Here is a 24,129-nt window from a genome sequence, read left to right as displayed (position 1 = left end):
AAAAGTTTAAATCAAAAAATAAATATGTTTTTTTATTGATTTTTCATTAACAGTTAAAATAATTTTTAAAAGCAATAATAATAAATCTATTGGAAAAACGAGTTTTAATTAATAATTAAATAATTAGTAAAAATTATTAATTGATACAAGTATAATAAATAACTTAATTCTTAACTAATGATTTAAATAACCTCAATTGAAAGTTGCATTTCCATTTGATAATTAAAAAGCTTGTCATTTAATTTAATATATCAATTGATTTAAATCTTGATTTTTTGTTATCTGAAAATTTTTAGCTATTGACATTGATTATTTTAAAAGATAACTGAGATAATTGCGAATTAATAAAAAAAATGATTTATTTTTCGCAAGTCTGATTTACATTGAATTTTTTTTTACAGAAGAGAAACTAGATGATGATGAAGTGGAAGCAGCTGATGAGTTAGCACCTATTATTGAAGCTCATGAAGTGTTTGATTTCGGTAAATTCAAATCTCATAAAATTAATTTTTTTATGAGAATTATTTCAAAGGATTTATATTTTTTATTTATTTAATAATTATTAAATAATTATAATTACCAATAACAAATATTAAAAATTTATTTAATAATTATTTTCAATTTATATTTTTTGTATAGATTCTATGAAAGAATATATCAAAAAGAAAATTGACGATCAGACTACAACATTGCGCCGTTATCTTACGAATGAAAAAAAGCCTTCAGTATGATATAAAGAAATATTTTGAGGAAATAAAAATACTCTTGTCGCCAATACTTCTTCAAGACCTCCGGAAAAGTCTTTCCACGGCCACTTCAAGCCTAGATGTATCACTTCCTTTGAAGACACTGGAAGAATTTCAAGAATTCGATGAGGAATTAAAAATATCGAGTCAAAAAAAAAGTGTTGGTATTTGTATTTATTGTAAGTGTTGGTAAGGTAAGTGTTTGAATTTATATTCTGAGGGCTCTTACTATTTGCTTTTACTTATATTTTATATTTCTAGATTGTATTGTTTCGGGTTAACGTTTACGGGGAAACTACTGTTAAGAGCTGCATTAATAAGATGGCGTCTGCTATTTTTAACCAAGAATATTGAAAAATTTTACTCTGGTACAGGAAAAATTGTAAAAGGTGTCGGCAGAATTAAATTTTTAGTAACACCGAAACTTTCAAATGCATGAAAGGTATTGAGAAAATCTTTTTATTTTAATTTTATTTGAATGGTTTAGAGTTAAAAGAGTGTTTGTTACAGAAAATTTTTTTTCTTTTTAGAGAACATTTTTTTAGCTTAAAATTTATTTTAAAGTTTGATTTTCGTTTTGCATATGTCATGAAAAAATTACTTCTTACTTTTCACTTGATGCTTTTACTCTTTTAATTCTAACCCGTCAATTATTAAATATTTGTCATAAATAAAATTTTGATTATAATTTATTTTGCATATTCCAGAAGTTGTGAGTGAAAAAATTTGGAAACTCCGAAGAATGTAAAAAACTTCGCGGGGAAAGTTGGCCGATGGCTTTCAGGTTGCGGGGACCGAGAGAACGGGAGGAAACAACGATCTCTATCGGTTTAATAATAAAAATACGGTAACTACCTGTAAAAATTTCCATGATTTATAAAGCAAATAAATCTACCTATTAATAATAATAATTCAATTGGTTTTGAATAATTTTTTGTAATTAATCCATTGCTGGTTGTCAATAACGGCCCAGTAACTTTGTTTCAGTCGGCCGGCAGTTAGTTGTCATCAATGGGTGGATGATTCTCGCCATACTCAGGCCATTGCTGGTTGCCATTAATGGCGGTAACTTTGTTTCAGTCGGCCGGCAGTTGGTTGCCATCAATGGGTTGATGATTCTCGCCATACTCGGGCCATTTCTGGTTGCCATTAACGGCCCAGTAACTTTTTACGATTGTTGGCTGATAGTCAGTTGCCATTAATAGGCCAATAACTTTTTTCTGGAATTGGCCGATAGTCAGTCGCCAGTATCGGCCCGAGGTTATCATCCAGCTGCTAACCGTTCATGGGCCGTTAATGGTTGCCATTGCTCGCCCATTAACGAGCATCTCGGGCGCAGCAATGGGCCATTAAAGGCCCCTGTTTCCAAACTTCGTATGGGTAGAGCATACCTGCGCACTTCGCGCTCGAGGCATGCATAAAAAATAAAATAATAATAATAATAATAATAATAATAATAATAATAATAATAATAATAAATATTATTGTTATATAGAGTAAGGTTTAAACAGACCGCGCAATGAATAAAAATATCGCGCATGCGCAATAAGAACCTTTTTGAAAATCACATATGTGTGTGCAGTTATAGTAAAAAAAATTCAAAAATTATAAAAGAAAATTCGATCAAAAAAACGTTTTCTCGTAATTGAACAAAGAATATTTATTAAAGATTGAAAAAAAATCCCGTAGATATTATTATATTAAGAGCCACGTCTGTTTAAAATTTTAAAACTATTTTTTTAAGAACAAACAACGAACAAACGATAAATTTGCCGGGTCTATTACGAACAAATGCAGAACAAATAATTTAACAAAAAGAGTTTAAAAAATGTATTCATTTCTACTAACTTAAAGAGCTCTCTGCTGTATTATTACTTAAAAAACCAAACTCAGCCCCCGAAAGATTTAGTGCATAATGACGTCATCCAATGTGAAATGATTAACTGTCAGTCACATTTTTTTAATAATGACATAATGACAACAGGTGCCGCGGTCAACAGATTATGACATTTTTTTCTCAGTGACGCCTTTGTTATTATTATTATTTCTTGTCATTTAATATATCGGCGGATTGCAGTAACATGTAAGTACTTTTTATTTACGTAATTAATCTTAATAATATAATTTAAATATTTTTCTAACAATATAGTCATAAAAAAAATATATAAATTGGTTCCATATATCAAATAATTAAATTTTAATAGTGGAACTTATTCCTATTTGTTTCCGATTACTTTACATTACGGTTAGGTTTTTATTTTCAATTATTATGTTTACGTAAAATTATTGAGTTTCTCAAATTTCATTTACGTTATAAATAGAATAACAATGTGTGATTTTCCCTTTTATTACAGCTTAATATCCAAACAATGGCCAGTGACAGAGGTAAATAAGCATAAAAAAAGTAAAATGATGAAAAACACATATTAATTTAATTAAAATTCTTTATTTCAGAAGAATTCAATCGAAATCTCGAGGAGGCGAGAGAAGCAGCGTAGCGTGCTGCTGACCACTATTATTTATTGGTCCAACAGATGAACGGTCAACGTTCATCTCTCGGACGAATAAATATCAATCAGCAGCAACTGGTGCCGGAAATGCAGCTGATTCGGCTACCACCGCCGCCACCACCAGCTGGAGAACACCAGCCGCAACAACAACAACAACAGCAGCTGCTACTGTTGCCGGAAATGCCGCAACAGCCGCCTCAAACTACTCGTATGTTTTTTTATTAAGAATTCGCATTGAATATTATTAAATTAAATTTTTCAATTTAAACATATATAATAATTAATTTTTATTTTTACAGCCCGCCATCTTTCAGCTGGAAAACAGCGAGAAATGAAGCATGGGGGAGGCAGGAAAGGGCGTGGCTGGGCAAATCGGCGGGGACAAGGGCGTGGTCAGGGTCGACCGTACCCCAGGGGGCGGGGGAAACCGTCCCGTTATTAATTATAATTATTCTTGAAGATAATTATATTTATTAATATAATAATTATTAATAATAATTATATTTTTGCCCTCCGGGCGAAAAAGTGGCAACTTTCATCCCGCTGCGCTAAACAAAGTTGTGCCGCTTTCGGGTTTCGTCGGACAAAATTAGTATATTACACCCCTTGGGAAGGAAACTAAGAAAAAGCCTCAGATCACATGTAATTGTTGGCCGAGGCGAAGCCGAGGTCAGCAAACATGTGATCTGAGGTTTTATTTTTACTTCCTAAGGGCTTTATACTATTTTTTTGTCCAACGAAGGCGGAAAGTGGCAATTTGGTTTACCGCAGTGGGACGAAAGTTGCCACTTTCCGCCAGGAGGGCAAAAAAATAGTATACAGCCCTTAAGAAGTAAAAAAGTAAACCTCAGATCACATATTTGTTGATCTCGGCTCCGCCTCGGCCAACAACACATGTGTTCTGAGGTTTTCCTTATTTTTCTTACCAAGGAGTGTAATATACTATTATAAATATAATTATTATTGATGATAATTATATAATAGATTTAATTATCACTTCTACTATTATAATAATAATAATATTATATATTATTATTATTATCATTATTATCATTATCATTATTATTATCATTATTATTATTAATATAACTATCATTTGTATTATTATTAGGGTGATTCAAAAAAAAAGAATATTTTTTTTTCGTTTGGTACTCTGAAAAATAGGTTCCTAGACACCTCTAAGAAAGCCTCTCCAAGCATGAGTTCTTAATTGTAACGGGAAGGTCCTCCTTCTTACAGTTTTCTATTTTTTCTTATTATCAGATAGAAAAATTTATATCTCGCTTCCAACTACTTGAAAAAAATATCTTGTTCCTCAGATTTTGTAGGAAATTGAATGCTCTACAAAAAAAGGTCTCTTACGATTTTTTCGTAAACCCAACCGTTTAAAAGATATTAACGGTTAAAGTTTGATTATTTTTGGGAAAATTTTTTTATTTCTTATGAATTTTATAACTCAATGAAAAAAAATCATTATGAATGATGAAACTCATAGTTTTGTAGAAAATTTACTGCTCTATAAAAAATGGTCTCTTATGATTTTTCGATCAAGTTGAGCGTTTACGAGATATTCATCGTCAAACATCAATGCATATCAATTTTTCTAGTTTTTTGATCAATAATTCGAAAAAATTTCAATTTATTCTGTGAGTTTCAAGGAAATTTAGACAAATTTGAGTTTTTATTATAAAAGCAACTCCTATAGATGTTTTCTGTTCAAAAAATTCATTTGAAAGTTTTTTATTCTAATAATATTTTTTTTAAATTTTATCTTTAATAATTTAAAATCTTAATCGCGTTGTCATTTATTATTATGAAATTTGTTCAGTGCGTATTTTTTAAATTGTTTTTCACAAAATATACATAAAATTTTCGTTCGAGGGGATTTTTGTTTTGAATTCCATTTCTTCTTCTGTTTGTCTTCTGAAACTAACGCCATCTATGTTTTTTACTCTCAACTATCTTCAGTATCTACCCATTTAATACCGTATTTTCAGTGTTCCTAAAACTGATCATCTTGAATACGTAATAAAATAATTCATTTTAAATAAGTCTTATAATCATCACATAAATTTATTTATCATCAATTAACCTACAATGAATAAAGAAATACGTTTTATCGGAATACCTCTACAAAGAATTTCGGAACGTAAGTTACCAAAAAGTGAAAGAGGTTATGCGTGTGTTTTTTCTACCAACTTAAAAATTTTAAAGTATTCAATCAAACAAAGTGCTAAAAATTTAGTTGACCAAGTTATTGAACTGTGGAGAAAAAAATCAGATTCCAACTAGTGGAGCTCCTAATGCAGTCAAAAAAATTTCTTCGCTATCACAGTCAATGGTTAAAAATTACAAAAAAATTTCGATAAAAAGAATTCAGCGCAAAACCAAAAGGAAATGAAATTTCAGACTGATCTTGAACAATTATTCGACATTGTGAGCGAAAAAATCCTTAAAAAGTGCTTGATGATAATATTAGAAAGTTGTATTTGGATCAAAAATTCGGTACCCATAAAGAGATTCTTTCTAATAATGTACCTGTATCAAACTTAACCACAACTATGATGGGAATAGATGAGAGTAGTAAGTATCTGAGATATTTAATTATTATAAAGTCAGGTAGTAGTGTAACTTTTCATAGATGACTAGATGACATTTGACTAGACAATTTTTTGGAGTCCTTTCTTAATTATTTGTCATCAAAAATGAATAAATTCTATACATTTTCTTCGTTTAATTTATAAAACAGATCTTATTCCAGACTTAGATCAACCGTCTACCAGTCATGCGATTGTTCCAAGTGAAAAATCAGAGTCGTTCTCTACGTATACATTAAGTGGAGTTACAAATTTTGGATCTGATTCAGAGTATGAACCTCCAATTCCGACAAAACGAGCAAAACTTGATGTCTTAACTCCTGAAGTCATTTTTGGACTCGACCGAGCTAATGTCAGCAGTAGAAATGCGATGTTTATTATTGCTCGGTTTTACTAGCAGTAGGTATTAAAATTGAAGATACAACGCTCAGTTATAGTTCAATTCAACGAGCTCGTATCCTTCAAAGAGAAGACATTGCTAAAGGACTTAATGACAACTTTAAGACACACGATAAATACGTTGTGCATTGGGACGGAAAAATGCTGAATGACCTTGTTGGATCAAAATCTGTGGAACGGCTACCAGTTATTTTAACTGCATTTGGTACCGAACAATTACTTGGGGTTCCAAAAATGAATTCTGGGACGGCAGACAATCAAACATCAGCCATTTTATCGACATTGAGTGAATGGGGTATTACTAATTATGTTAAGGCGATGTGTTTTGACACGACGGCAGTTAATACAGGTAACTTATCAATGATAATTTAATCTAAAAAAATATTTAATTATTAACGTTCTAGTTTAATTTTTATTGCTTACTGAATTTCACTTTTGAAATTATTGAGAATTATTTACTCATTTGGATTTTAAATATAATCTACAATTTGTTGAAAATATTAAATTTAACGATAGTTATCTATTTTCTTTATACAGGAATTCATAACGGTACATGTAAGGCAATTGAAAAGACTTTGGGAAGAGAGTTAATCCGGTTACCATGTCGTTACCACATTTTTGAGATCATATTGAGAAGTGCATTTGAAGTATATTGGCCTGTGTCATCTGGGCCAAACGTACCAATGTTCGGAAGATTTAAAAAATCATGGGATGAAATAAATAAAACTAATTATAAATCTGGAATTGAAGATACTGTTGTTGCTGATATCATTTTGGATAAAAAAAATGAAATATCTAGTTTAATTGCACAATCCTTACAGGTATGATTTAACTGCGATTTTAAGAAAAAAAATTTTCTTGTTTCTGACAAATTTTTAATTGTTTTTTGATAGTTACTACAACCCCTGAGATGACTATAAAGAATTGTTGGAATTGTCGTTGATTTTCCTTGGAGAAATGCCTCAAGAAGAAATTTTTTTCAAACGTCCTGGTGCAATTCATCATGCTAGGTGGATGGCGAAGGCAATTTACAGTTTAAAAATGTTTCTATTCAGAAATGAATTTAAACTTTCTAATAAAGAATTGGACGGTCTTCGGCAAATTTGTATATTTATAGTTACACTGTATTTAAAAGCTTGGTTTTCATCAACTTCTGCAACAACTGCTGCTAATCATGACTTGCAGTTTTTGAAAAATTTATTCGAGTACAAAAATATCAATTCATTGATTTCTTCAGCAACTTGTGAAAAAATGATTTTGCATTTATGGTATTTAAGTGATGAACTTGCCATTTTATCATTATTTGACGATACCGTTTCATTGGAAGTAAAAAAAAATATTGTTGGAGCTGTTAATACTCGTAACGGTACAGATTCTAAAGCTAAAAAATTTATAATTGATAAAAACGATTTGAATTCATTAACGCAAAAAAGTCTGAGTGACTTTGTTTCTAAAAAGTCTTTAAATCTCTTTAAAATCTTTGATTTACCATATGACTTCCTTGATAAAGATATTGAATCGTGGCCTACTAATGACAGTTACATTGAAAATAAAGAATACTTTAACCAATTGAAAGTTGTTAATGATTCAGCAGAACGAGCTGTTGCATTAGTTAGTGAGTATAATCAATGCTTGACAAAAAATGAAGAGCAATTCCAATACTTATTGCAAATTATCAAAGAACATCGAAAAAACTACCCAAACTGCAATAGAGGAAATTATTTACAGTAAAATGTTGAAAATATTGAAAATTATATGGCAGTTGATAATTAAATAAATAAATTCTTCGATAAAAAAGTGAAACACACTAAATTGAATTATATATTTAAAAAAAATGCACTAATTTTTTTGTTTTAATGTAATCAAACATGTCCAAGACTAAAAAAACTAATTAAAAAAATAGTTCATAACATATTTCTATTCATAGAAACTCAAATTTGTCTAAATTTCCTTGAAACTCACAGAATAAATTGGAATTTTTCGAATTATTGATCAAAAACTAGAAAAATTGATATGCATTGATGTTTGACGATGAATATCTCGTAAACGCTCAACTTGATCGAAAAATCATAAGAAACCATTTTTATAGAGCAGTAAATTTCCTACAAAACTATGAGTTTCATCATTCATAATGATTTTTTTTCATTGAGTTATAAAATTCATAAGAAATAAAAAAATTTTTCCCAAAAATAATCAAACTTTAACCGTTAATATCTTTTAAACGGTTGGGTTTACGAAAAAAATCGTAAGAGACCTTTTTTTGTAGAGCATTCAATTTCCTACAAAATCTGAGGAACAAGATATTTTTTCAAGTAGTTGGAAGCGAGATATAAATTTTTTCTATCTGATAATAAGAAAAAATAGAAAACTGTAAGAAGGAGGACCTTCCCGTTACAATTAAGAACTCATGCTTGAGAGGCTTTCTTAGAGGTGTCTAGGAACCTATTTTTTCAGAGTACCAAACGAAAAAAAAATATTCTTTTTTTTTGAATCACCCAATTATTATTATTATTATTATTATTATTATTATTATTATTATTATTATTATTATTATTATTATAACATAATATATAATATATTATTAATCAAATTTCTGTTTCGTAATTTATTTTACTCGGACTTTAAATTTCTAAGGATGTGGCTACAGGCACCGCAAATGAACGATACGGCTCCTTATACGTGTGATATTTTTTAAATAAAATACGAATTTCCCGGTATTTCGTGGCGCTGCGTAGACATACGGTGCCGTATCGTTCACTTACTGTGCCTTTAGCCACATCCAATTTAAGTTCCTCATTGTGTCAAGTATATGTTTATCCGATGTTTCAATCATCATTTCAACTAGATACTTATAGATGCAATTAGGTGGCACTGTATCGTTAACAATCTAAATCGCCAGAAATTTGAATTTTTTATTGAGTCAAATATACATTTATACACAATTCCAGTCATTATTTCAATTTGATATTTGTAGCTGCATCTAGGTGGCACTTTATCGTTAACAACATATATATTAAGATTATTTATTTATTTTGACGATTTTAAGTGTTGTGAGCGTTTCTCAAAACACGCTTTTAGTGTCTATTCAGTTCGAAACTTTACTATCATCTTTAGATGAAGCCGCAACAGAATAAGTTACAGCATTCAAAAAACGCGCTTTTTTCTGGAAAAAAATTGATTAAATCTCGACTAAGCGCAGTTTAATTTTTACTGTATTTATTTCTGATTTGATGTTCAAATTTATGCGGTAAAGGATATCTTTTGTAAAATGGCGACCGGAAAAAGATTCCTTAGTATCCGTAAAATGTGGTCAGCGACGTGTCAGCTCTAATAACGGTAGTTTTATCACATCAGATTAGTCGTTAGATGGGTGAACTAAACCAGTGCCGTATTAAGAAGAATTAATTTACAGATTTCACCTGACAATTATGAAATATTCATTTAATAGATGGCAGTCAAATGCTCATGATTGAATGCAATTGATTTTTGATAAAAATTTTGTGGCCATCTGTTGAATGTACCTTCGTAATTGTCAGCTGAAAATTTTTATTGACTTTCTTTATACGGCACTGGTTTAGTTCACCTGTCTGGTAATGAAAAACTGATAAGATGAAATTACCCAGTTTAAAAAAGGGCACATTGTCGCCGATCCGTAAAGTGTCCAGTGAACTTGGTTCGACTGAACACGCTCATTGTCTTTACTTAATTGTTAAGTAAGAACTTCTATCTTCGAAACACACCCAACCTAATGATGATACTTCGGGCCATAGTGCGCCACCTATCTGGACAAATATTTATTCATAATTAAACTTATTGTCATGTAGCTAGATCGTGCTCTTTTTCTTACCCCCACTTTGTAGGACAGTCATCTGACTATACTAAAAGCGGTACAAAGTGGGGGTAAAAAATCGCACGATCTGACTACACTGCTTAATGTTGCTTTCTAATGTCGGTTTATGACTCTTACTTATGGTTATGTTCACTGTTATGTTTACAATTATACGCATTAATTTAATTGTAAATTTTGTCTTGTATTCATTAACTTAAAACTTTTTAAGTAAGTTTTTTAGTGGAATTTGAGAATTATAACAATATAAGTTGATAATATATATTGATAAATCGTTATTATTCACGTAATAATAATTATTTATCCAAATATTATTATTTCTATTGTTTTCATTGTCAAATTTTTTCATTAACTAACGGTGAATTGTATCTATTCAGCGTTCATAAATTGAGATTTTCTAATTATTCCTTACGTAAAGTTTGAACTAAAATAACTTCCGGCTCTAAAAAAAATTTCTCTTTTTTTTAAGCTTGAAGTTTTCTGTCCTTAGTTTAGTTGAGAAGTAATTAGAAATTTTCTGTTTTAAACAATATTGAAAAAACGGTCTGCTGTGCGACTGGTTAAATAAAAAAACGGTCTGCTGTGCGACTGGTTAAAAAAACGGTCTGCTGTGCGACTGGCTAAATGAAAAACGGTCTGCTGTGCGACTGGCTTAATAAAAAAAACGGTCTGCTGTGCGACTGGTTAAAAAAAACGGTCTGCTGTGCGACTGGCTTAATAAAAAAAACGGTCTGCTGTGCGACTGGTTAACTTAATTTAAAGACGGTTTGCTGTGTGATTGATCAATTAAATTCAAAAACGGTCTCTTTTGCGATTGAATAATCTAATAAAGAGTTTTCTTTGTGCGACCAATTGAAGAAATAAATTTATTGTGACGTACTTTTTTATACTTAAATATAAATTTTATTCAAGTAAATAAAGTTGAAGGTGTAATTGAGTTATTTATTATACCTTAAAATAACTTTATAAGCTTTTATTATTATTATAAATATTAATTGTAAAAATTTGATTAATAATAAAATTTGGGATTTATAGTTGAAAATTTTATTTTTATCCTTATCTTTTATTTTTTACTTAACCTATTTTTGTTATTACCTTATTAAATCAAAAAATGTTTCCTCTCACAGAATCGGACTATTCTATTATTTCTCGTAATCAAATATTAGAAGATCAGCATATAGATCGATTTGCCTTTCTTCTCCACAAGCAATTTAATTATTCTTATCAACCTTCTTTATATGTGCAATATCCTGATTTAATCGAAAAATTAGACGTCAATCGATTACATATTCAAATTCTACACAGCCGTGACACAGAGTATGCTTTCAACGAAAATGATAAATATAGTACTGATCATTGGGTTTGTAGTTTTTGTGATACAAAAAAATTTATATTTTCGATTCAGCAAATAAAAAACAACTTCACAAAAGTCATCAGATATTTTTAGAAAAAATTATATCCCAGTTTTGAATTTAACGCAAATACAGTTGAATTCCCTGATGTTCAAGGGCAACCAAATAATTACGACTGTGGAGTTTATGCAATAGCATTTGCAACTTCTTTGGCTTTAGGAGAGTGGCCAATAAGATCTTCATTTTTATATGATCATAATCAAATGCGCCATCATTTAATTAAGATATATCAAACTAATAACATATCTAGTTTTCCAAAAAATTAATGCTGAAAAAAATTTTAAGTAAACCTATTTTCAATGCAATGAAAGAAAAAAGTATTAACATCACTAACTATTGCAAAGTCTTTCCAGTTTTGAATACTGATAAGAAAAACGATTACAAAAAGTAAATCAAGAGCCGAAAAATTTCAATGGTACAGAAAGTAGTTACTCGTCAATTAACATAAGAAAAGAGAAAAACGACACAATGCCGGTCAATGATTATGAATTATCTACAGTTAATATTAATAAAAATCTTCATTCAGCAAAATATAGAAATAAAAAAGTAGTACAATTACAAAAAAAAGAGATTTACCAACAAATGAACGGCGAAGAAAGATTAAATCAATTTTAAATGAAGAATTGCCAACTAAAAACGTAGAAATACCAATTACAGGTGTTCTTTACCAGTATTGAATGACAAGTATCTAAATATGGTTACATATGGAGATCAACTGCAGGATGAACATATGTATCAATTTAAATTAATTCTAGCTAATTGTCTCGAATTACTATGATCATCGTGACACACTATATTTAGCAAGACCTGAAAATATTGAGCCTGTACCACTGTTAAAAAACCATATTCAAATATTATACAGTACTGATGAACACTGGATATAGCTCATATTATAATACTAAAAAAAATATACATTTATGATTCTTTGAATAAATTTACATTAAATGAAGATCAAACCTTATTTTTTGAGACATTTGTATCCTCAATTCAATATCAATGAAAAAATCATTAATTTTCATGAAAGTTCAACACCAACGTAATAGCACTGATTGTGGGGTATTTGCCATTGCGTTTGCAATATCTTTATTATATAATCAAAAACCTGAATGCATTGTCTACGAACAGAGTCTCATGCGTTCTCACTTGGCTAAAATATTTCAGACAAATACAATTAGTCACTTTCCGACTACTGATCGCAATATTACCTTAAATTTACCATCTTTTAAAAAGAAATAATGAAAACGAATCATAAAAAATTACAATCAACGAGTTAGTCGCACAAATAAATTATTGTATAACAACAAAAACAATGATACAGAATTTCATCAAAAAGAATTATTGATAAAGCAGTCTGAAATAATAATTAATTTACCGTCATTGCCTAATGATAATTCTTCAGAAAACTCAAGAAAATTAATATCAAATATGGTGGTATTGTCGAAAATTTAATACCTAAAACAGGACTCCAAAAAGATGACAAGAATCATTTAGATTCGAACTCAAAATCTATTGATAGTAAGAAAATTGTAAAACCAACTGATAAGAAAATTCAAAAACAAAAATATCAATAGCTAAAAAAATTGTGGCTAAATATTGTCGAGAAAATTCAAGAAAAAAATTTTATTAAAATAAAATCTTCTGAATATTATATTAATAAATTAGTTACAGTTATTGATGGAAAAATCTTGAGGAGAAACATTTAGAAGCGCAAAGAATCATCAAATGGTGTATGTGTCAAAGAAAAATGTATATGAAATTATTAACAGATACTTTGCATATTTTGAAGAACAAAGCTGAAATCCATCTTTCACACCTACCTATTAATTCCTTAGAAATGACCATAGATGAATATAAGGCTATGTGTGGTCCATCTCTTCATCACTCAACGACAGAACCTTATTTTACGAAACGTCATATTCATTTGCAACAATTGAAGATCAAATTATTTCTATAAATAAATTAGGTCAATCTACAAATATACTACCTTTATTAAAAGATAAAAATGCAAAAAAAGTGGCTTTTGCAATAATTACTGTCGAGTAACTATGGAGACGGAAATGTATGTGCGGTATAAAAACTTTCTTGAAAAAATTAAGAATACGGAATTTGAATAATTTTCAAGCATTTTTGGATCAATTGTTTATATATCATTCAGTTGATAATGTCGTGGATAAATTAGGTCTAGCGCCAAGTCCACGTTCATAAAACTCGTCTCAATAACGTCTGCACTTTACAAAAAAAAAAAAAAAAATAAGACTCGTTTCAATAATTTTCATTCTCTACAAAAAAAAGTTAAACACAAAAAATACCAAGAAACCGTCATAATGTTAAAAAAATTGAAAAAAATTTGTTGAAAATTTAAAAATTAAGAAAAATTTTTTTATCGTACTTGGCGCGCGTCATTGAGTACCCCAAATTTTTTCAGGATAAATGAACATCCTTTTAATGTTTGAAGATTTATAAGTAAGTCAGCCTATAAGATGCATAAATGTAATTAATAAAATATTATTTCATAATACGTTTAACAAAAGTTAGGTACAATCAACATAGCATACGTATGTTATTTGAAATTTTTAAGTTCTCCGCACATCGTTGATGATTTCAATAAAACGCCCTCTCATGTTCGGTTATGCAATCTACTTACAAGTGAATACGTCTGCATACGGTGACTCTGTAGTAGAGTCACTGCGAAAATTGAGTTGACTAAAAAATGATACAAATGACCGACTAAATTGAGAAAATGCGGTGTGATTGCCAACTAAAATGTGTTAATTACAATTTAACAATTAAACGAAGCAATATCAAGTTTCTTCATTAAAGCTTAATGACAGAACTGAAAAAATTAAATACAAAAATTTTACGTAATTGCAGATATCTTCACCACACTACCATATTGACAGTTATTTTCACTAAAAATCTGAAAAAATTCTAGAAACGGATTTTATCACTGAAACTGATATTAATCCAGTAAGCAGTGTTTTTAATTAATTGAGTATACTCCACCAATGTGAATCTATAAATATAACAATGTATAAAATCATATATCATATAATTAGAGCTGATAAGATATATATAGAACTGTACATAATTACATTACATAAATTCAAGCGAAATCGTTTTTTCTCGGGTTAAAATTCTTCCGAAAAAATTTGGGGTACTCAATGACGCGCGCCAAGTACGATAAAAAATTTTTTCTTAATTTTTAAATTTTCAACAAATTTTTTTTCAATTTTTTTAACATTATGACGGTTTCTTGGTATTTTTTTGTGTTTAACTTTTTTTTGTAGAGAATGAAAATTATTGAAACGAGTCTTATTTTTTTTTTTGTAAAGTGCAGACGTTATTGAGACGAGTTTTATGAACGTGGACTTGGCGCTATTTTTTACAGTGAAACTGTTTTTGTTCGGATTTTTAAACACCCTAAGCTTTTTTGTTTCATGCACAAATAATATAGAAATATAATACGGAAACATTTAGTTTAATCTTAACTTGTTTAATAATTCATAAAAACATTTTCACCTAAGCCAGCGTTGATCCACCATTTGTTGAATTTATTTTTACACTTTCGTTCTCCTTGGCCCTTGTAACACTTAATATTTTTTCACTTGTTTTATTTTAATTATCTCTGAAAAGTTAATTTTAAAGAATTTTAAATTAATAATTCACACTAAAAGAACCTTCATCTTTTTCACTTAAATTCCAATGTGTATATATGATAAAGTTTTTTTTTATACAGACTTTCCACTTATTCACAACTAATTTTCACTGGTTTTTTATCTTTATTTATTACATATCATTCAACAATGCACTGATTCACTTTTGTTATTTGTTAAAATTATTAAATAACCATGTTAGATGAAATAAAAAACAAAATGACACCACGTCCAACCTTATTCCTCTTAGGTACAGTCAGCACGACACTAAAAAGAGAAGCGTGTCTCTGGTGCGTGACTGCGGGTGCCAATGATCGCGAGATTTCGTGAAAATTAAAATCTTCTCTTCGGTATATGTTGCCCTCTTAACTAATTTTTTTATTCATCCAATTTATTCTAAAATCCATTAAAAAAATATACTACAACTAAAAACAGAGAAAAATTGTAAATTAAAGCTTACTTAACTAATGATTTTATTTAACCGTGGATACAGTTATATAATCCAAAAATTTTGTCATATTTTTAAACAATTTTACTAAAAATCATTCTACTGTGACATCAACATCACAGATACATTTGTCAAATTGACTATAGATAATTATTTCAATCTTTTCAACTAACTTTAATCGATGATTAATTAAAAATAATTTATCGTCATCTGATGATCGCAAATATAAAAATATCAGTTTTTAGTGAAAATTAATAATTGTTATGGACTGATATGTATTTTTTTTTCTTTATTTGTAATAAAAATAATCGCACAAAGCTCTGTTTATTGCCACCATACGTGGGACCGACTCAAATTTTGATTTTGAAAATAAATTCAAATTACTATTTTAAAACTGATCATTAATTGAGAAAATGATTATTCTAATGAATAAGTATTCTTTACTTTCATGTTTAGTTTTATTATGAAACAAATTTGATTACTTATTCTAATATTATTTATTTAATTATTCTGTTGGTTGTTAAGAATTTTAAATAATTAGAGATATTAATATAAGCTATTTGTGGAAATATCAGTTATTCAAAAAATTATTTGTTTTTATGATTAAAAAAAAAAAGGCAAGTAATACAAACAAAATATCAATATATAATATAAATGGTTTCAGATTTATTAAAATAATTAAAGTTAAAAAATATCTTATATAATTGCATTGAAATTTCCACTATTAAAGTAAATGATTAAGGAAAGTTGTTTATAGCTAACTTTTTCTTTCATTTTATTCATCTTCTTTCGAATTGATAAATTTGCAATTCAAAAATATTGGAAAAAAAATTTTTATACTGTCATATTTAAATTTTAAAATTGAAAAAGTACTTACTTGCCTTGTTTTTCATCGATATTTTGATCAATTGAAAATTTAGATGCAATTTTTTCTCGATGAATATGAAAAATTGAATAAATCGAAAAAATTAAATCATGATAAAACGATCTAAAAGTTTTTTATTAATTATTAAAAAATTAGTGAATATTTATTTGACCAACAATTTAGATGTAATTCGATATTGCTCCAATGCATTTTATATTTTGTATTGAAAATAGACTATTAAAAAAAAAAAAAATAAATATCAATAGGTCAATTTTTCGAATTTCCACAATTTTGTAAAATTTACAAAATCGAATCCAACCACACCCTAAATTGCGAAATGTTAGGAAAATTGACTATCCGAACAAAAACAGTTTCACTGTAAAAAAATTGCGCCAAGTCCACGTTCATAAAACTCATCTCAATAACGTTTGCACTTTACAAAAAAAAATAAAACTCAATATAATAATTGTCATTCTCTACAAAAAAAAGTGAAATACAAAAAAATACCAAGAAACTGTCATAATGTTAAAAAAATTGAAAGAAAATTTGTTGAAAATTTAAAAATTAAAAAAAAATTTTTTTATCGTACTTGGCGCGCGTCATTGAGTACCCTAAATTTTTTCGGAAGAATTTCAACCCGAGAAAAAACGATTTTGCTCGAATTTATGTAATTATGTATAGTTATACATATTCGGGCTAATCAGCTCTAATTACATAATATATGATTTCATACATTCTTATACTTATAAATTTACATTAGTCAAGCATACTCAACTCATTAAAAACACTGCTTACTCGATTAATTATCGGTTTCAGTGAAAAAATCCGTTTTTAAATTTTTTTTTTAATTTTTAGTGGACATAACTATCAATATGGTGGTGTGGTGAAATCATCTGAAATTATATAAAATTTTTGGATCCAATTTTTTTCAGCTCTGTCATTAAGCTTCAATGAAGAAACTTGATATTGCTTAGTTTAATTGTAATTAACACATTTTGATTGGCAATCACACCGCATTTTCTCAATTTAGTCGGCCATATGTTTTCTTTTCTAGAGCACTCAATTGTATCCACTTTGAAGTAGTTTTCATAACCAAACACGAGAGGGCGTTTTAGTAAAATCATAAATGATGTCTGGAAGATTAAAAAATTTCAAATAACATATGTATGACATGTCGATTTTACCTAAATTTTGTAAAACTTATTATTAAATAATAATAGTTGATTAATTAAATTCATGCATTTTATAGGTTGACTTAATTATAAATTTTTAATCATTCAAAGGATGTTTATTTTTCCGGAAAAAATTTGGGGTACTCAATGACGCGCGCCAAGTACGATAAAAAAATTTTTTTTTAATTTTTAAATTTTCAACAAATTTTCTTTCAATTTTTTTAACATTATGACAGTTTCTTGGTATTTTTTTGTATTTCACTTTTTTTTGAAGAGAATGACAATTATTATATTGAGTCTTATTTTTTTTGTAAAGTGCAAACGTTATTGAGATGAGTTTTATGAACGTGGTCTTGGCGCAATTTTTTTACAGTGAAACTGTTTTTGTTCGGATATCTGTAATAAAGAGTATAAACTACTGTTATAAAATATAGATAGCGATTGCGTTCATTAATACGCATCCTACCTGTCCAGGTAATAATCCTGGATTTTAAAAACATTTTAAGATGCGTAGTTTTCAATTTTTTGTTTTTAAATAAGTCTACCTGACATACCTTTTTTATTGCCAGACATTTTAGACATTGCTAATTATGTGTCACATGCGATTTTTTTTTTTTTTTAATTTCAAAGTATTTTATAATGTATGTAATTTTAATATTATGTTATTTAAAGATAAGAAAAACTTAAAATTAATTTGCCAGATATTAATTCGATTGCTAAACCTTGAATTAGAATGAAAAAGTCATGACAAGTATTGCAGTATGAAGTACGTGTCAAATATAAATTAAAGTACAGTGACATTGAGTTGCCCACACAAATAGATTAAACACATGGATATCATAGACAATGTTATAGTAGTTTTACAGCTTTGATGGAAAAATACCGTGATTCATCATCAGAAACAGATTATGCCAGTAACTCCACTTCACTCACTTTGTCATCGAGTACTTCTGTAGATAGTAGTGAAACTATTCCAAGAAACTTAACTCAAAACTCCTACAGTGAGGTTGTTTCTTTAAGTTCAAATATTCAGATAACATCAGAAAATTTTGAACTGAATTTGAACAGTAAAATAATACCAGAAGATGTTGCTCCTAGTTCAAATAACCAGAGCATATCAAGACATCCTGATTTAAATTTTAACCGTGAGATACTATCAGAAGATGCTGCATCAAATTTAGATAGTCAGAAAACGTTAGATATTGCTTCTAGCTCGACTTGTGGTTTAAGTATCAATGGAACTAACGTTTTTAATTAAATTCATGACACTAATATTGAAGATATTGGAACAGATCGACAACTTAAAGATGTTTTTTTTTTTTTTTTTTTTTTTATTATAAAGATCGTAATCGGAATAAGGGTAAACAACAAAATCTTCATTCCTCAAACGATGCAAAGCTTTATGATAAAATCATTGAGTGGATGGAAAAACTTAATAATGAAGAGTTATTACAGAAAAGTATTAAATTTATATCGAAGCAAAAGAAAAAAATTATCATTCATAAAGATTGTAGCTTACTAGAAGATGATTTTACAAAACTTGAAGAAGATACCTTAATTGATAAAATTGCATTAACCTTGCGAAATGCTATTTTGAAAATTGAAAAATTAAAATTACCATCGAAAATCAAAACAAACTACTTAATTACTCATGAATGCGTGATTCCTGATAAATTAAATCGATTCTTTAAAGTATTGATGAGGGGTAAAGATATAAGACGCAGAGATAGTCTAAATTGCAATAGATTGAGTTCCTCTATGGCTGCTGATGCTATTTTTTGTGTGAGTAATGGTACTGATAAACCATCTAAACATATCACTCTTGGTATGACTATAAAAAGTCTAACAAGCAGCAAAAAAATAATAAATATTTTAAATAGATTTGGATATTGCTGTAACTATACCACTCTAGAAGAATTGGAGACAGAAGCAACTATTTCATCGGTACGTCAATCCTAAGTTTGTCCTCCAGACATTATTTTAAATCCTTTGCTATGCACCGGTGTAGCGTTCGATAATTTCGATAGATATGTTGAGTGGAAAAGAAACTTTACATGACACTGTGGGGATTATATACCAAAACATTGATAATAATTCCTGTAGTGGATTGAACAAAGATGATGGCAATGCAAACTCTGAAAATGTGTCACTGACAAGACCACCTCAAAAAAGAACAAGAAATTTGGCAGAAATTACTCCAGATATTATTCCTTATGTCAAGCGATTAAAGATGTTAGGTCGCTTAACGCCAGTTCAAATCGGTGAAACAATACCTTTACCCTAAAATTTCTCCTCTGTACAAACAATTGATCTATTGCATTTACTTTCATGTGTTTTTCACGTGCCAAACACACCATCGTGGACAGGATTCAATTGCAGAATTATTGAAGAGAATAGTCCAACACAAAAAGTATCTTTAAAGATACAAAGAATAAGGATCGGTCGATCATTGGACGATGATAGGCATCCGATCCTTGATGATCGGCCGAGAATCGGATTTTTCATTGGGCCAAGGCTGGCTGGGTATCGGATGTTAACATCGTCCCAAGACTGGCGACTAAGCATAGGCCGAGCATAGTAACCGAGCATCGGCTGATCATCGGCTGAGCATATTCAAACGGAAAAATAATTTTTAAATCAGGCTGAAGTATCGCAAAATTATTGATTTTTTTTTAGTCGTATTGTTATGTAGATTTTTAATTTCATCCTCGGGTTGCACAGGAGCGGCGAGCCTATCGAAGTTCCTTGAAAAAAATTTTAAGATTAAAATGCGATGGGAATCGAACCTGGTCTGTCTGCGTGGAAGTCTCGAACATTACCAACTGCGCTGCATGCCGTAGTTAACAGAAAAAATTTAGTTTAGCTATTTAAATGATCAACAAGTATTTTATTCCAATGTATACCAATAATTCGTTTTATAGGTACTTTATATTCTCAATTTTTATGAGTAATTAATGAATAACTAATTGAAAAATTTTCTCTAATAAAAACGGTAAATTTATCACCTAACTTATTCGTTTGAGAATGTTTGTTATCTCCCATAAATATTCAATAATGCCAGTAAATAAAATTTAAGAAACAGCTGATGTGATATTTAGAGGAGTTGCATAGCCGAAAATTTATCATATCGGCTAAGCAACGTCTGATGATCGTTTGTCGTTGCTATGAGCTTAGTAGAGCGGTCGATAGTGAGCCATTCATAGGCTGATCATAAGGCGCTGATCCTTGTCCAAGCATTAATAGCCTAGCCTCGAACGATACTTCGTACACAGTAAAAAATTTACGTCATTGCGTCAAAAAATTTAATGTTAAAAATTTTTATGTTAAATATTTAACACTTTTATGTGTAAATTTAACAATTATTATGTTAAATCAACACAAAAAAGTGTTAAATATTGAACATAAAAATTTTTAACACAAAATTTTTTGACACAATGACGCAAAATTTTTTACTGTGTATGGGTATGAGTTTTTAACTTGAAAAGTAATTCAGTCAATATATTTGTTAATAAAAATAAAATTTGTGTAATTTACATACAATTTTTTATAAGTTCTGCTGAATGTATTTTTTATAAGTTCTGCAAGAAGTAAATTCATCACATCATCGGCTAAGGATAGACTGATGATCGTATGTAATTAGTAAGAGCATCGATCGGTGGCCAATGGTGTACCAGCCATAGGGCGATGATAGAGTACCGATGCTCGGCCTACCATAAGTAGCCTAGTCTTGGCCGATCATCGGTTTTTTCCGAGCATCGGTGACTTCGTATGGAAGTGATAAAAAAAACTTGATTTAAGAGAAGAAATCTTGAACCAAAAAGATAATTTGAAAGAACTTGATAATCTTGAATCAAACCCAAAAATGAATTTTATTTTATTTCTTGATCAAGACAGCTTAGAACTTGTATTTTCATTTTGTCACGTTTTTATCAAGTTAATTTATTTTAGTCCTAGTATGTTTCAACCAATAGACCGAGAACGTAAATATATGAACAAAAGTTAAAATCTCACTAAATTAAATCTCTCACAAAACTATCTAACAGTAGATTATAACGTTCAAAATTACATATGAGAATTATGAAATTATTAATAATACCTGAAGATGTTCTGTTGTCACACGTGGTTGCACTGATTAATTTTCAAATTATTTTTTATTTGTGAGTTGATATTTTATTTTCATACGATTAAAAAATTTTAATTTTATTTCATAAATTCACTTAAGTTTTACTTTGAATTTATAATTTACACACTGAATATTTGTTAACAACTCTAATTAAGACGTTACCCATACAAAGTTGCCGTTAATGGAAACAATCCCAACCATCGGCCGATATCTGGCAGCCAACGATTGGCCAGTTATAGGGATATGTCAACGGGCCATACTTGGTTAAACGCTGGTCGCCGTCTATTGCGAACATTAATGTTTTGCAATTAATATCCATTTATCGCCCAAAGTCTGGCTGTTCTTGGCCAATTTGTTATTTTATAATAACACAAATTTGGGTTTTCGGAGATGCATTACGCGAAGTATAATATTTAAAAAATGAAAAAAGATATTATAATGTTTATTTAAGATTATTATTGATCCAAATAGAAGTTATATATAAACTTATATAAATAAATAAAAAAAATATATAAACTTTTATACAAGATTATCGTAGATCTAAACAAAAATAATGAGTAAATAAAACAAGACAATAAAAATTTTAAATGTGATTTCGAAGTTTGACTTGAGAAAAGGATGGCATAATTTTTGAAACAAACATATAACTATTGGAAGGATCAACTATTCCTTATTAGAAAAAGAGATTTAAAAAGATTAAAATTGTTTGAAAAAATTGAAAAAGATTTGATTTTTACTACGACATAGATATACACTTTACATTGAGGTAATCTTTTTGAATCTTTTTTTCTAATAAGGGATTAGCCTAAATAGGTTTGGTGCAAATTAAATTTAGAATAAAAAAAAATAATCGTCTTCAGACATTTAAAAACTTTATACAAAAATCGACAAAATTGAGTACTAATAAATTTCATAATCTGTAAATGCAGTAATAAAATATATTTCAATCATTCAAATAGCTAAGTAAAATTTTTCAGTTAGATTCCAGCATGCAGCGCAGCCGGTAATGATCGAGACTTTTACGCAGACGAATCAGGTTCGATTCCCACTTCCACTTAACCTTGAAAATTTTTTCAGAATATCCGACTAGGATCGACGCTTCTGTGCTACATCTTCTACTACTTGACTTCATAATGCCAATACGATTATAGGAATAAAAAATTCTACGGCATATCGGCTAAATTTTTAGTTTTTTTTTTTTTTTTTATTTTAACATACTCAGCCGATGATCAGCCATTAACGGCCCGATAACTTTTTTTACAATCGGCCGATAATCAACTGCCGTTAATGGGCCGTTGTTATCATTTGGACATTCAGCCGTCCGTGGGCCATTAAAAGTCGCCAATGATCGGCCGTCAATCAGTATCCTTTGCCCGTCGATGGGCCATCCGAGGGCCGGTTTTCGAACTTTGTATGGGTATTCAAGGATTTCAACTTTATCTTTTTCCGAGTGATACACTTTTCTTGGGACATTTTTATGATCAACACTTGTGAAGATCTTGGACACGAGAAAGAGTCTAGGCGAAAATCTTTACGGTCTCGAATATTTAAGTATTCTAAATTTGCACTGATTGGGGGAAAACAGTGACCAATGAAGTTTCCTGTTTCTTAGAACCCTCACCCTCTCTTTTTTCCAGAAAAGGTCGTTTAGGCTCCCTACTCAGATCAAGGTACACACTTGTTGTCTCACTCACTCTTACTTACTAATGCATACCTAAATGTTTGAATACACGTGAGCACATTTACGCGTATACAAAGACATATGTGTATGGTTTGATACTAAATTATGTATTTGAAACATATAAATATTTGTGTCATAACATATAAATATTTAAAAAAATTTTTTTTTTTTTTAATAATTTTTAAACAGCTGTACTGATCGATTCTTGAAACTAATTAGCTCTTAACATAAAAAATTCACGTTGGCTGCCGCCAAGCCGGTTAAAATTGGTTGATTTGTTTGTGAGTTATCGTTGACGAAAAAAAAAAAAATGATTTTTTCGAATAGCACCGAAATTTCCGGTCTGATCAATTTGTGTTTAAAAGTATATGATAGAATTTAGATAACTGAGTCAAATGCTGCCAACTGCATGAAAATCGGTTTATGCATTCCAAAGTAATTGCAGTTTGAAAATTTAAATAATAGTGTTTTATTGAACTTCTATCGGACTTTTGAGCTCGAACAGCTCAAAAGCTTAGAACCGTTAACAATTTGAGCTCCGGGAGCTCAAGAAGCTCAAAAATGTCATAAATGCAATTTCAAGTGCTTAGATATGGAATTATCGGAAAGTTGCAGGGATGGCCTTTATACAGAAAAAAATTTTACTTGAATCAAATAATTAATTTTGAAAAACTTG

General features: G+C 29.3%; 1 protein-coding gene across 1 annotated transcript; it reads left to right on the top strand.

Annotated features, from left to right (window-relative positions):
• Window positions 1-6,280: 6,280 nt before the first annotated feature.
• On the top strand, window positions 6,281-7,133 carry LOC141525120 (uncharacterized). Its single transcript, XM_074239469.1, has 2 exons — window positions 6,281-6,601; window positions 6,790-7,133. Exons 1-2 carry the CDS (start codon window positions 6,394-6,396, stop codon window positions 7,077-7,079), a joined length of 498 nt encoding a protein of 165 aa, XP_074095570.1. The 5' UTR covers window positions 6,281-6,393; the 3' UTR covers window positions 7,080-7,133.
• The last annotated feature ends 16,996 nt before the right edge of the window (window positions 7,134-24,129 follow it).

The sequence above is a fragment of the Cotesia typhae genome, unplaced genomic scaffold (genome assembly GCF_013202065.1).
Source record: "Cotesia typhae breed Kobodo isofemale line unplaced genomic scaffold, CoteBio_Ctyphae contig_25, whole genome shotgun sequence".
Classification (NCBI taxonomy): domain Eukaryota; kingdom Metazoa; phylum Arthropoda; class Insecta; order Hymenoptera; family Braconidae; genus Cotesia; species Cotesia typhae.
This window is presented reverse-complemented; position numbering and strand designations above follow the sequence as displayed.

Excerpts from the sequence above, each read along its gene's own strand:
- LOC141525120 (XM_074239469.1), top strand. The coding sequence starts at position 6,394 with ATGCTGAATGACCTTGTTGGATCAAAATCTGTGGAACGGCTACCAGTT. Across the intron at positions 6,602-6,789 it reads CACGACGGCAGTTAATACAG|GAATTCATAACGGTACATGT; the intron begins GTAACTTATCAA and ends TTCTTTATACAG.